General features: G+C 34.7%; 1 protein-coding gene across 5 annotated transcripts in view; it reads left to right on the top strand.

The window, feature by feature from the left end:
- Nucleotides 1-14,935, top strand: part of LOC127975893 (disintegrin and metalloproteinase domain-containing protein 12) — an 88,194-nt gene that overhangs the window by 41,466 nt on the left and 31,793 nt on the right. For all 5 annotated transcript variants that reach the window (XM_052579926.1, XM_052579927.1, XM_052579925.1 and 2 more), the window contains 7 exons: nt 564-642; nt 3,302-3,378; nt 5,766-5,952; nt 9,849-9,914; nt 10,808-10,879; nt 11,102-11,271; nt 12,229-12,313. In XM_052579926.1, coding sequence (XP_052435886.1) covers nt 564-642; nt 3,302-3,378; nt 5,766-5,952; nt 9,849-9,914; nt 10,808-10,879; nt 11,102-11,271; nt 12,229-12,313 — 736 coding nt within the window. The remainder of the gene's footprint in view (nt 1-563; nt 643-3,301; nt 3,379-5,765; nt 5,953-9,848; nt 9,915-10,807; nt 10,880-11,101; nt 11,272-12,228; nt 12,314-14,935) is intronic.

Here is a 14,935-nt window from a genome sequence, read left to right as displayed (position 1 = left end):
GCACTTAATTGTGAAAAAATGCTAATCAGAAGCATTTTCTTTAGTGGACTTTTGGATCACATTGCATTTATGCCCATATGTTTAGGTGGGTCATCACTTGATCTGGTAGATCTACTGATCATTTTCTATGATCACAACATGGTTGCCGTGATTTTGCCAAGTAAGACATGTTCCTGTATAGAATTTTTTGATGATCCTGGATCAACATTATTGTCCAAAAGTATAGACTTAACCCAATCCCTAACCCTACCCCTAAACCTAACCCTACCCATAATTTATCATTGGGAACAAGGGTGTAGAAGCACCTAACCCTGATTGCAAGCCTAAAACAGATATTTCCTGTAAAGTTATATCTCAGTTCTGATTGGTTGATTGCAATGTTGTTCTAGGATCAACAAGGATGTCGATCCAGGAACATGTTGTACTTGACGAAATCACGCTCGGCATCACAACACATACGATGACCCACTTTTCCTGATTATGTGCATCTTCTAAAAGCTAGTTTTCTGGGCAGGGAAGATGCAATGCTTAATAGATTTGTGTGTGTGTGTTTTCTCTTTTAGCGGCCTGTTCGCCAGCAATTACACTGAAACGCATTATAGGGAAGATGGACAAACTGTAATGGGCACTCACAACTCTATGGTAAGTTAAACAGTCTCTTACACATTTATCTTTTTTTGGTATACACACATCTCAGTGAGATAATGAAATGGATATTAATTGTTGACCAATTTCAAATACTATTAGAGGAATTAGACCAACTTTGTAATACATCTGCATTTACTTTTCTGGGTTAGTTCAACCAAAAATAAACACGAGTAAATGACCATCATCATTTATTCATGCCTCCTTTATATGACGTTTAGTAAAAAGTGCAAGCTGCTTTTTTATGTACACCTGAAAGTGGATGGGGACCAAAGGCTCTCAAGGTCCTCATAGACAATAAAGCAAAAAAATAAATAAATATGTCTTACAATAACTTTATGTGAGGTACAGTCTACATTTGAAGTATTGTTTTTTTTACAGAAAATCTTGAAAATCTACAAAAAACAACAGCTTTCATTGAACTGAAATGAGCATCTTGGTCATTTAGCTATAAAGCACACTGCAGTCTAAGGAAGGATTTTCATAAGATTAAGTAGGACATGAGGTTGAAACAGAACTGTTAATATAAATTTAGTGAAATATTCCAATATTGTTGTCAAATATGATACTTCAAAATCTTCAAAAGTTAAACTGGGCTGGCTAGTGATCTAGCATTCTCTGACTGGCCATTTTCCCAGAAAAGCTGATTGATCTTTGCTGTGATATGATGTTGACACGAGGACAGCATGTTGACATTATTGTCAGGACTGATTTGAATTGTCCGCTGTGTCTTTTGTACTTTTATAATTAGACTAGTGCTAAGAACCGCAACTGACAGCTTTGACTACATGTTGTCATCCCCCCCCATTCCCAGTCGCACATGTGTAGGCTTGACAATATTATTCCTGCTGGGCATATTTAGCTCTTATTTATAATCGTTTAAGCCTGTCCAAATAGCCATGAACATCTTTTGTCTTCAAAGCTGAGAAGGTCTAAAAAAAACTGAGCCGTTGTAAAAGATTAATTCATCAAAATAGGTTAAACAGCTTGACAAGGCTTTGGTGCGAGTGGTAATAAAACAGATACTTGATTGACAATCTTATTTGCACAAAGATAGAACATACTTTCATTTATTTTCAAATGAGAAATTGTATGCGAATAAACAGAAAAATTAGAAATGCTTTAGAATGAATGCTTTGAAAGGCATTTAGATTATACAGACTATTTATGCTTTATTTCTAAGAACTGTTTTTCAAATATTATTTTGAAATACTGTATGGAAACTATGATTTTATCCTTCAACTTTTTTCAAATAAAACATTAAAAAAAGTCATCGAAGGCAGACACATAAAAAAAGCAGCCTAATATTTTTTCTGGTGATCCTTAAAATCAGGACATTATGAAAGAAAAATGGCCTGCTTTTACTAATATATGTCTCAGACTTCACTTTGTTGGCCTAGTGTATTATTTAACAGGGCCATTAGCTAGTCAGTCATCATTTTTAGCTCTGGCTGTTTAGATATGCCACATCTAGTACTGTTTCTGGTAGGTTCTTTGCTATTCTTGGTCTGTTAAAGCTTAAAGATGTGGAAATGGTAGCCACAAAAATTCTCTAAGACAGCCGAGTTTTGATGTGAAGGATTTTTGCCATGAGACGCGGATTGCTTTTGAAAGAGAGGTGTGTTTTTGAATGGTTTTGTCTGCCTGCGTGAGTGTGTGTGAACATTTTTTTGAGAGTGATGGCAGTTAGACGTCCAGCCTGTGGCTACCAATTGGTATTTCCACATGAAAGGTCTTTGGGGGCTGGTGCCAGCCATAACAGGGGAGAATAGTTTCCTTGTAAAATAGACCAGCAGGCACTACTCTTACTGGCACCACAAAAGTGTGGTTTTCATCGGCAAGCAGCTGCTTGAAGATCACTTGCTACGTGGCAATATGCTACATGATCCCTTAAGACCAACATTATCTGACATTATCTTGCACCTGAACAGGATCTCAGTTAGTAAATGATCCAATTTTATGGTTAATTGATTTCTGAAATGACCTCACTTTAACTTGATCTTCTGGCCAAAATTCAATTGTTACTTCAATTTTATCTGTCTGCTGGGTAAGGTAAATTATGCTTCCCCTTTTTTTCGGATTCTTAAAATATAAAAAAGTACATAGAAAATGCATTTAATAATACAAGTACTATGATACGAGTTCTATGATGTACATAATTGCTGTACTAAGAAGCATTTATTTGTTTAAAGGGGCCATATGATGCAATTTAGATTTTTCCCTTTCTCTTTGGAGTGTTACAAGCTCTTGTTGCATAAAGAAGGTCTGTAAAGTTGCAAAGACTTAAGTCTCAGATCCAAAGAGATATTCTTTATAAAAGTTAAGTTAAACCGCATAAACACATTTCATTACACTAAATACACTAAATAATGTTATTTTTAGCAACTTCACAGGACCCTTTAAAAAAACCTTGCTACGAGTTCTGAGTTAAGCTAACTGAGACTTGTTATAGCACTTGAATATCTTTACTCCTTTGCTGATTTTGATTGCTTTTTGATTACTTTTTTTTTTTTTTTTTGCACCACCTGCACGTGTAAGACTTTTCATGCAAACTTTTCCAAAACCATATGAAATCTGCATGAATAGAAAGAGTACATTTCCAAGAACCTGACACATATTTTCAACTTTACAAGGATCTTTTCTTTTCTTCATGCAGATGAATTGCTATTACCATGGTGAAGTCCAAGGATACTCTCACTCTGATGTCAGCCTCAGTACATGCTCTGGTATCAGGTAAGCACGGTATCACCCCCATAATATCCATGTATCCCATTATGTACTATAGGCGGTAATTTTAACCATATTGAGTTCCAATTTTCAAAGTCATTAAAAGTCCTTAAACAAGTAGTTTAAAGCATGTGTATTCTTTAGTGTGGAAAGCTATTAAATTAGGCCTTAAGTTGTCCAACATTTATTGCTTTGCCATTGTTTCCAGTGGACTTCACAGCTCTTCCTATGTAAGGGTTCATTTAAAGCCTATAAAACCTTGAGATTAAACATCAATAAATGCTTTAGTATAATCCCATGCTTCATTATCCTGAAGATAAGCACATAAAATGACTGAAAGCATTTAATATGTTGTGAAAAGCTTAAGTGATGTTGTTAAATATAATTAGAGGGAGCATGTGTCTACAGTAAATTTGTCGTAAAAAGCACAACCTGTACAACAGCATTGGTAAAGATGAACTCAGAGCTATGATAGAAGCAAACCCACGGTCTCCTGCTTGTAATTACAAAACACTTCTACCGAAAGTCTTTACTTTATCTTCATTATCACAAGCCTGGAGACTTTCAGGTAGGCAGATATTAAGGCCATATGTGAATACAGAAGGTTACTGTGAATCAAGAGCCGAGGTAAATGTGATCGTGGGTTTTTTCCACACTGGTGTGGGGGTGTGAGATGGAAATTTTTACATATGAAGATTGCTGAAATATGCAAAACTGTAGATCAAATTTCAGTCCTGTTCAGTACTTTCAGGTTTCATATTAGCAGATTTGTTATAAATTGAAAGGAGGGTATCATCAGATATAATTTAAATTATAATTCCTTCTGCAAGCATCATTTGAGCTATCAGTATGGCTCCAGATTTTCATCTTTTTTATCTAGTTATTATATTGCAAAGTGAAAACTCAGTTTTCATCTTGCAACCAGTGGCTCTTATACATAAACCCTTCATATTCAATTATCGCTAAACGATATCTCTCAAAATGTCTTTTATCACACATGGATATTATTAAGGATATGACAAATGTAAATTCACACATTTGAAAATCCAGGCATTTCACTTTCTGGTGAGTAATGGGTTATTGGTCATAGAACTTGGTGGAGAAATTAAATTCTGTACAATACAGTGTCATTCTGCAGAAAAAAAAACCTATAAACCCATTTCCCAAATGGGACGAAGACATACAAATGGACTTATTAGAGCTGGATTTAGCCAGAATGCAGACTTTATAACACTCCCCCCCCCCCCCATTATTTTCTCCCACTTACATCATCTTTTTGTTTCACACTAAATACTTAGAGCATTAAGTGTCCTGCACCTCAAGAAATGTACCTGCCAGTTATACCTCACAGCCTATTTGCATATATTTTTTCTGAAAAAATTAATGCTTGCCATGTTTACTAACAACACAATGATATGGTAGCCTTTTGTAGGTTGTTTCCAAGAAATTGAATTCTATGGTGTTCGGAGTTGTTACGGGGCATTGTTTGGTAGTTGATTACTGATACAAGTCAAACGAGCCCACCACTAAGTCTCTAAATCTCTGGGGTCGCATCGTGTTTTTTAATGAACCATGTTTTAGTGCCTCAAGATGGAGAGGTCCGATGCATTCATCTGTGCTCTTTTTTTTGTCCTCTTTTTTTTTCTTTTTTGTCCTCTCTCAGTGTGTGTGCAAGCACTAGAGTGAATGCCTCCTGTGAATGGGATCTCTTATATGGGTTGAATGCTGCCAAAATGTCAATTCTAAAATTAAATATGAGGTCCTTGTTTTGTAGAGTCCCTAATTGAGTAATTTTTGCAACAAAAAGTCTTGTCATACATAATCATGAGTGTTCATTGTTTACATTACCGATAATTGGTGTCACTTCAGAGTACTTGTGCACATTCCTAGAAGTGTTATGTACAGTAGGCCTATTATAGCTAGTTTTATGTTGAAAAGCTTAATATTCTAAAGAGCCCAATAAATTAATTAAATATCATACCTTTGTGAATTTAAAGGGTTAGTTTACCCAAAAAAATAATCTTTATAGTGGCAGTAAATGGGAATTGAGATTTTGAATCCCAAATAAGTGCATCCATCCATCCATCATAAAAAGTGCTCCACACAGCTAATAAAGGCCTTCTGAAGTGAATCGATGAATTTATGTAAGAAAAATATCCATATTTAAAAGACAAATGTACAAAATACTCCTAGGATGGCTTGATGGTAAGTAAAGGTAATTTTCATTATGGATGAACCTTTACTTTAAGAATGTTTCATAAATGCAGCCCTTTATCAGTTTAAAAAGCCGTTCATAGCAAGCCGTACATTTTGATATGTAATTCTTATTAATATCACAAATGTTACAAAATTCTTAGCACTTCACACTTTTTAAATCTGAATTCAATCCACAGAGGGTTCATCTTACTTGAAAATAAAACCCTGATGGTGGAGCCAGCTTTTGAGCCAGAAAATGACACGCATGTGATTTATGAAGGGCATCACCTACACTTCCCCTCCGGAACCTGTGGACACGGACACAACATATCGACTGGCAGCCATATGAGCACTGGAGGACTGCCACAATCATTCAGCACGAGGGTATGAATGCGATCCGTCAGCGCCTGTCAATGTAGCAGCTATTATAACAGTGTTTTGTTTGAAGAGTGTCACTTTTTTTGTCTTGAGGATGAATTAACATGCATCATTCAGCATGTGATGTCTTTGTTAATGCAGATGAGAGGATTGTGGTTGCCCTTACTTCCCATGCATGCTAAAACAAGATTAGAGAGCTCGGCGAGACATTAAAGGTTAACGGATGATCCCAACACAAGTCTTGACGTTGAAGATGTTCTTATCACAACATAGCTGTCTAAATAAGATATTCAGACGCCATTGTATTGATTCCAAAGGATAGCAGCAGATAGAAGATTTTGTTATAACTCAACGTAATGTCAAACTGATGATATCTATATAATAAAAGTGATTACGGTTAGGATCTGTATCAATGCTGGCACTGATATTTGCAGACACATCTAAAGGTTATAGATAATTTCATTGTCCATTCGGCGAGAATATATCAAAAGGAGATGAAGACTCTTGATATTGTCACCATGGTGACTACAGAACTGCTAGTTGAAGTTATAAAGAACTGAAAGTGTTACAAGGAGGTTAAAGAGACCGTTCAGAGGGGTTACTTGTTGGTTCGGGCGGCAGCTATTTTTGGTGGTTGTGGTGATTAGTTAATTAACAAATCATCTTTATTAAATTTAACTAAATCAAAGTGTATAATATAAATTTGCTTTCCTGTCTTTAATGGCTGACTATAGGAAATAGCATCTGAAGGCTCAAAGTAGCACTGAACAAGAGAAAAGGATCAGTCCTTGTCAAATGAAAATTAATTTGTTGAATTATATCCTCTATGCTATTTCAAAACCGCTAGTTTTTTGTTAATGGTATTATGGTTACTTGGTTTAACCACAGCTGCTATCTGCATGTGATGGCCCACAACAAGTTTTGGTTATGTGGTTATTTATAGACACGTCAGGATTTCAGCTCAAGATGGGCAGAACTCATTGAAACAAAAACTGATCTCTAAAGCACTCAGTGTCCTTGTACACTGTAAAACCCGACAAGTTAACTTAACTCAAACCGTTTGAGTAAACAGATAGCCTTGATTTAAACCCTGTAAGTTTTAAAACTTTGCATTCAAGTAATTAAGTGATTAACTAAGTGCTGATTGAGAATTAGTGATGAACAGCTGCTGTTAACAAACAGAATCACTGAAGAAAAGAGAAACTCAAGAACTACTACAACTGACTTCAGACACAGACTTAGATGAAATCAACTGAAATAAAATACATGAAATCTCTCAATATCTGATTAAACAACCCCACAAACAGCATCAGCAGCTCCACTTATTAATAACCAGACTGACTTTATTTCTGTCAGACGTCTATAGAAAATCTTATTGAGAATGAACTAAGGTTTAGATGTTGATTTATTGTTTCATTTGAAGTAACCATGTTAGAGATCAGTGTCTGCTTTAGTTGGGCTCTTGACCCTTGATTTCTGTCTTAGTCTTTTCTTTGGCTGTTATAACCGTGTGTTTCTAAAACACATTTGTTGTAACTCAAAAGCCCAGAAGAAATGCCATCAGGTGTTAACCTGTACCTAGGTGTAGGTTGTTTTACTTTATATTGGTGATGATAAACATCAATTATTGAACTGTACAGAGTCTAATCTCTGATGAAATAAGTTTTGTGTAATTTGATTTATTATAGTAAAAGTGATTCGAAAGCCAGTGGTTCTGTAATAAGCAGTTAATACAAAGACTTTCCAAACAGTGTGGTCTTCTACGGTGTCAAACAGTCACACAAAGACATCAATAATCAGAATATGAACCTCAACAATGGTGACCATAAAAAAATAAAATAAAAATGCTGCAGAGCATGCTGGGAGCCATGGATGAGTTTTGTACTACAATAGTACCCAGCATGCATTGCAGCATGTTTTTTTTTGTCACCATTGTTGAGGTTCATATTCTGATTATTGATGTCTGTGTTTTGACCAGTTACTGGAATAGAAGACAAATGTATGTGTACAAAATATTTATGAAGTCATTTTTATATTAACGATCACATAATCACTGGCTCTTAGTGTCATTTTTATTAGGTCTTCTTCTTCTAATTACACATTTGTTTCATCAGAGATTAGACTCCAATTAGAGCGAACAATAATGAATAATTATCACCACCTATATAAAGTATAACAACCTACATTTAAGTACAGGTTAACACCTGATGGCATTTCTTCTGGGCTTTTGAGTTACAACAAATGTGTTTTAGAAACACACAGTTATAACAGCCGAAGAAAAAACTAAGACAGAAATCATGGGTCAAGAGCCCAACTAAAGCAAACACTGATCTCTAACATGGTTACTTCGAATGAAACAATAAAACAACATCTAAACCTTAGTTCATTCTCAATAAGATCTTCTGTAGACGTCTGACAGAAATAAAGTCAGTCTGGTTATTAATAAGTGGAGCTGCTGATGCTGTTTGTGGGGTTGTTTAATCAGATATTGAGAGATTTCATGTATTTTATTTCAGTTGATTTCATCTAAGTCTGTGTCTGAAGTCAGTTGTAGTAGTTCTTGTGTTTCTCTTTTCTTCAGTGATTCTGTTTGTTAACAGCAGCTGTTCATCACTAATTCTCAATCAGCACTTAGTTAATCGTTTAATTACTTAATTGCAATGTATATCTTCTTTCAATGAACTTAACTGAATTAAGTTCAGAGTACTCATAACTGTTAGTTTTTTCAACTTAAATGGTTTAAGGCAATCAGTTTCCTCAAATGGTTTGAGTTAACATAACTTGTCAGGTTTGAGTGAGGCTGTATCTGAAGTCAGCTGTTGTTCCTTTCTCTCTTTTCTTCATTAATTCTGTTTGTTAACAGCAGGTGTTCATCACTAAAGCTCAATTAATCACTTAATCACTTAATTGCAATGTACATCTTCTTTCAGTGAACTCAACTGAATTAAGTTCAGAGTACTGATAACTGTTAGTTTTTTCAACTTAAATGGTTTAAGGCAATCGGTTTCCTCAAACGGTTTGAGTTAACATAACTTAAGGATATCTCTTTACTCAAACCGTTTGAGTTAAGTTTACTTGTCAGGTATTACAGTCAAGGCAATCGGTTTACTCAAACGATTTGAGTTAAGTTAACTTGTCGGGTTTTACAGTGTACATATACATCATATGACAACATTTTTGTTCATTCTTGCTCCTTAAACTTAGAATTAAAGTCTAAATGTAATGGTTAAGGTCGTAAAAAAGCAGGGTTATTATCATTAACTAAAACTAACCCCATAGAAAATTATTATGGGAAATAAAATACTTATTATTGTTTAAAGTTTAAGAGCTAGCAAAGTAAATAAAACAATATAGATATAAGTTTAAAAAAAATGCTAAAAATGCTAAAAATGTACCTGAAATTAAAATGAAATCAGAAAACAATAATAATAATAATAAAGTAATATGTGATATTTAAATAACACTTGCACTAACTTTTTTTAAGTATAGTATAATATATATATATATATATATATATATATATATATATATATATATATATATATATATATATATATATATATATATATATATATATATAGTATATAGAGGTAGTTAAAACACATACTTTTATAAAGAAAAATATGACTTGTTTCAGGTAGCTTTTAAAGAAGTGCAGTGAAGTGGCTTATTATACACAAAAAAGTCACTTACTGGTATAAACTGCTAAAAGTATCTTTGAAAGTAGGCCTAGTAGTGAATTAATATGTATGTAATTTGGTAAACACGTTTAAAAGTTTGAAGTCACTGGATGAATTAAAATCCCTACCACTACGCTCTGGTAGACCCTCTGGCAAATTTTGTTGGTAATGAGCCTTTTATCAAATATTAAGATCACTGACGTGCATGTTTCTGTTCGGCAGCATAAACGGGATGTTCAGAAGACCACCAAATACGTGGAGCTCATCATTGTAGCAGACAACAGAGAGGTAGGACAACAAACACAAAAGGTTTGACCGAAATTGTAGTGCAAGACAAGTTCAAATGTTTTTAAGATATCACATATAAAACTGTTTTGCACAAGTAATTTAACAGACTGTTAAAGAAAGAAGAATGAAAGGAAATGTGCTTTAATAACCAATTGTGTTTGGTTGACTGCTGTGCAGTATTTGGGTTACGGTAAAGTTTTGGTTCTTTGTTTCACCTTAGTAGGCCAAACCAAAAGCAGGTCATAGAGGGTGGAACCTGACAGGAAGTAGGGCAATGCTCCCAAATGATCAGACAGGAAACAGGAAGTGTTGTGTATAAAGTGAACATTGGATGTGGGAAAAGGAAACTAGGCAACAAGAAAGCTATCATATTATCAACACATCTGTCTGTATATTAAAGTCTGTGTGTGTGTGTGTGTGTGTGTGTGTGTGTGTGTGTGTGTGTGTGTGTGTGTGTGTGTGTGTGTGTGTGTGTGTGTGTGAGAGGGAGAGAGAGACAGAGATATTGTGAAGTATTTCGTCCCTGTTAATTAAATTTTCATGCAACACTGCTTGACTTAAAAGGTTTATCCATTCTGTTAATGTAGTTTTTTTTTCTACATCTTAAACTTACACTCACAGGAGAAGCAATGCTGGACTGAAAGTGGCCAGCTGTCACATTTGCGCATTCTAATTTTATACTTCGATTGCTATTGTTCAGTCCCTCTACCCTGCTGTGATGGTCACTTTCAAGTGCTCTTAAGAGTGTGCCATCAGACACACTTCTGATAACGCCCTACATATGACAGCCACTCAGAGGGTCCTGCATTCTTTAAAAATCCATCTAGACTCTGGTCTTATACTTTTTGGAGTATGTCTTTCATCTCACCTTTGTCTTTTCTTTCCCTTTTCAGTTCCAGAAACAAGGAAAAGATGTGGAGAAGGTTAAGCAAAGGCTAGCCGAAATCGCCAATTACGTGGACAAGGTATTAAATGCCATTCTTTGCCCGAATTAATAGGAATGCTTGATTAGAAGTCTGAAATAGAGGCATGATTGTCAGAGATGAATGTAGGACTGCTGAGGTAAAGGATGAGATTTTTAAATAAACCCCCATTTGAAAGAAAGCCGAGTCATTTTTATTAGGTTAAATTGACTGATGTCCAGACATACAGTACTGCTGTATCAACTGTATTATGTGTTCTCGCAGTTTTACAGAGTGTTGAACATCCGTGTTGCTCTGGTGGGACTGGAGGTGTGGAGTGATGCTGATAAGTGTGCAGTCACCCAAGACCCCTTCACAACGCTTCATGAGTTTCTGGACTGGAGAAAACTTAAACTGTTGCCACAGCGGCCACATGATAACGCCCAGCTTATTAGGTACAAACACACCCATTTTACAAATATTATCACATATACTGTACACCCTTTAGCACCCGTCTTATATTCTTTACCAATCTGTACTGTAACAGCACATAATAATCGAATGCTAACTCAGTAGCATGCACATCTTACAGTAGGTGCCATTCATATGTAATGTGAGTTATTCAAGTGTTGAAAGTCTGACAGTAATCAATGTTGAGTACTACTGTAAGGTTAACCCTGTCTGGTTTAAATGTTTGAAAAGGATTAATGGTTGGAAACATTCATTGGACATTTAGAAAAGCAATCAAATGTAATCGGTTACTTTAATAAAATAATTGAAATTAAAGGTAGGTAGAAACTACTTATTACATTTAAAACTCACAATCTGTAATCTGTTACAGTACATTTTCAAAGCAACATTCCCAATACTGTATACAGATATATTGCTTCCCATATTCTGTGCTGTATACTCACTACCGTTCAAAAGTTATTAATTAAAGAAATTAATACTTTAATTCAGCAAGCATTCATTAAATTGATCAAAAGTGACGGTAAAGACATGTATAATGTTAGAAGAGATTCCTGATTCAAAAAATGCTGTTCTTTTTAACTTTACATTCATCAAATGGTCATGGTAAAAAAAAGATGTCATAGCTTTCACCAAAATATCAAACATCATGTTTAACATTAATAATAATAAATAAAAAATGACAAGTATACTGAAGGATCATGTGAAGACTTGTGTAAAACACTATATTGTACTAAATGCTGCCTACAGTTTTATAAAAAAACAATCATGGTACAATAAATAGTTGAAACAGTATGCCACATTATTGTTGCAAGACCTCTGGGTTGCATGTTTAATTCAGCAGGTGTTGTAGCATTGTATGAACATGTATTAATCTTAGTCTCATTACTTGGTTGTGGAAGTATTGCACTGTATAGTTAACCATTTTTATTCTCTTATGGCAGTGGGGTGTACTTCCAGGGCACCACAATAGGCATGGCTCCCATCATGAGTATGTGTACCGCTGAGCAGTCAGGAGGCATTGTCATGGTGAGAAATAAATCATCACACACTCTGTGTCCCATAATTAGCACATTCACACTGAGCTGCACAATCATCCAGCTGTTTTAGACTTTCATGATTTAAAAGCATTGAAATTTCAAGCGATCGTTCACCCTCTATAATAATTCCATCATTAATAATCATCTTCATGCCATTCCAAACCTGGTACATACTTTTTTTTACATAGGGACTTAAGCTTCAATAAATGCAAAAGGCTCAGAAGCCTCAGTCCCATTCATTGTGATGAGCCTGCAGCTTTTTTGAGATAAAAAAAAAGAGAAAGAAAAAAAAAGACATCTGGATTTGGAATGTCATGAGGGTAAATAAATCATGAGTTTTTCATTTTTGAGTGAACTATTCCTTCAAGGTATAGGTTGTGTCCCACTCGGCTCAGATTGACTAAATCCATTTTTGTTTGTTTTTAATTCCAGAAATTTTCAACCAATCAATAAACAATGACTCTTGCTTGTTTACCCTGCACCCACTAGTCATCAGTAATACTGCTTTCACTATATATATATATATATATATATATATATATATATATATATATATATATAGCCATTAAATGCAATTAAATATATCTTAAAGATATAAAGATATCTTAATTTTTTTTTAGAAAAATGCTAAATTTAAATATTTTCATTAGGGTTTTCATTAAGGTCACAGGGATTTAGACTCCAGTGTAATGAAACTACATAGAGGCAGTTAATGTTCTTTTATCTTGTAGAACCTTTAGTCTGAAAATGAGTCTAACTAGCTCTTGAAGGTCATTCACAAGTTTAGTCTTTTTTCTCTTAACCACCCACAAGCTGTCTGTCAGTCAATGTTGCACTACCTATTTGAACCTGTATCGCTGCTTTGCTGCTGTATGGCTAAATAACACACATTTACATTTTTATTAGAATAGATCTATCATCCATGCCACTGTAACAAACTGTGCCTCTTAAACGGGGCTTCACAAAGATGAAGTCATTGGCCATAGGTCTGAATTACAAACTATTGTGGTGCTGTATGATAAACGATTTCCATTAACTTCTTAAAGGGATAGTTCACCCAAATGAAAATTCTGTCATCAGTTACTTAACCTCCTTTGTTGATTATTTCTTTCTGCTGTCAAAAGAATGATCATGTTGCACTTTTCTGTACAATGACAGTGAAAGGTCACTGCAAAAATGACAAATAAATCATCATAAAAGTTGTGCATATTTTGCACAAATTGACTTTTTCTATAGTACGTTTGTCATTTTTGACAACATTTACTTCATTGTATGGAAAACAGCTGCATGAACGTTCTGCTAAATTTCCATGGCATGGGGATGAGTAAATGGTGACAGAATTTTCCTTTTTGGATGATGTATTCCTGTATGTTATTTCATAAGATCAACAGACCCACTAAAGCTAGAAAGAAAATTGAAAGAGACAAAAGGGGACACGTTTGATTTGGGGAAAAGGGTAACTGTACACTAACTGTTGTATTTCTGTATTGGCTGTCTTATTTCCAAATGCATGTCTGTCCCCCATTCACATACATATGACAGAGACTGAAAATGTGTCTGGCTGTGAATTAAACCAAATCTTGTACCATGTTATAAGACAGATCATCTTAAAAACTCTGAAAGATGTGAAGATTTGAATCTTAACAGTTTGACTTTTATGCGAACAAATTTGAAGTAACCACAATGGACAAGTCTTACATGATTATAGGAATTCAAAAAGTTGGAATGTCTTTGATAGGAGATACTTGGAATAGTTAAGTCTGGATTTCCCATGGCATTAACCATCGTATTAGTCTGCAATTACTCTCAAAAAGGGGCAAGTCAGTTATACTCAAGATATACGGTCATCAGTGGCACCCTATAGATTTTGAATAAGTGAAATGAGGAAGATAAATATCACCTCTGTTGGCTCTGAAAGCTAAGATGAGCCTGTCATGTTCCTTGCTCTGCAATCAAGGCAGGAAATGACATTTTGATGTACAGCGAAATGGAAAAAAGACAGTCAGAGTATAGTTGTGTAAAAAAAAATAAAAAAAAAAATCTGTTTCTGGGTTATTAGAGTTGGTTCGCTGGTAACCAGGTCACGTTCGTGAGGCAGCAGGGAGGTTTTCTTCACCTCAGCTGAAACGGATAATGCTGAAGCTCTTCTTTGTTCTCAGTGAACAGATGATGAAGAGAACAGAAGAAAAAGGAAAGGAGAATAAGGGCAGTGGTGCTTGTATCTGTGTTTTATGGCGAGGTTGAAAGAGATTTTTAAGAGAGAGAGTTTGAAAGAGAAAATATATAAAAATTCATAGGAGCATCTACAGTATAGCCCTTCAAGACATTTAACACAACATCACTGTCTGCTGGTCCTTTCACGCGTCATACATTATTAATCAGATGTTGTGGTTTTTTCCAGTCGAGTATGAGGAAGCAACTGAATATTAGGGTTGTAATTTAATTTAAAATGTATCCAATTAATTAATCATACACTGCTACAAATTGATTGCAAATAATTGTATATGTCAGTATTTGTCAAAAAACATGAAATTATATTAGAATATTTTAACATATAATATTGTGGCCAACAAATTTTTTTTTTTAAATAATGAATACTTGTACTAAATTA

The sequence above is a fragment of the Carassius gibelio genome, chromosome B17, assembly GCF_023724105.1.
Source record: "Carassius gibelio isolate Cgi1373 ecotype wild population from Czech Republic chromosome B17, carGib1.2-hapl.c, whole genome shotgun sequence".
NCBI classification, from domain to species: Eukaryota; Metazoa; Chordata; class Actinopteri; order Cypriniformes; family Cyprinidae; genus Carassius; species Carassius gibelio.
Note: the sequence above shows the minus strand (reverse complement) of the source record. Positions and strands in the feature narration are given on the sequence as shown.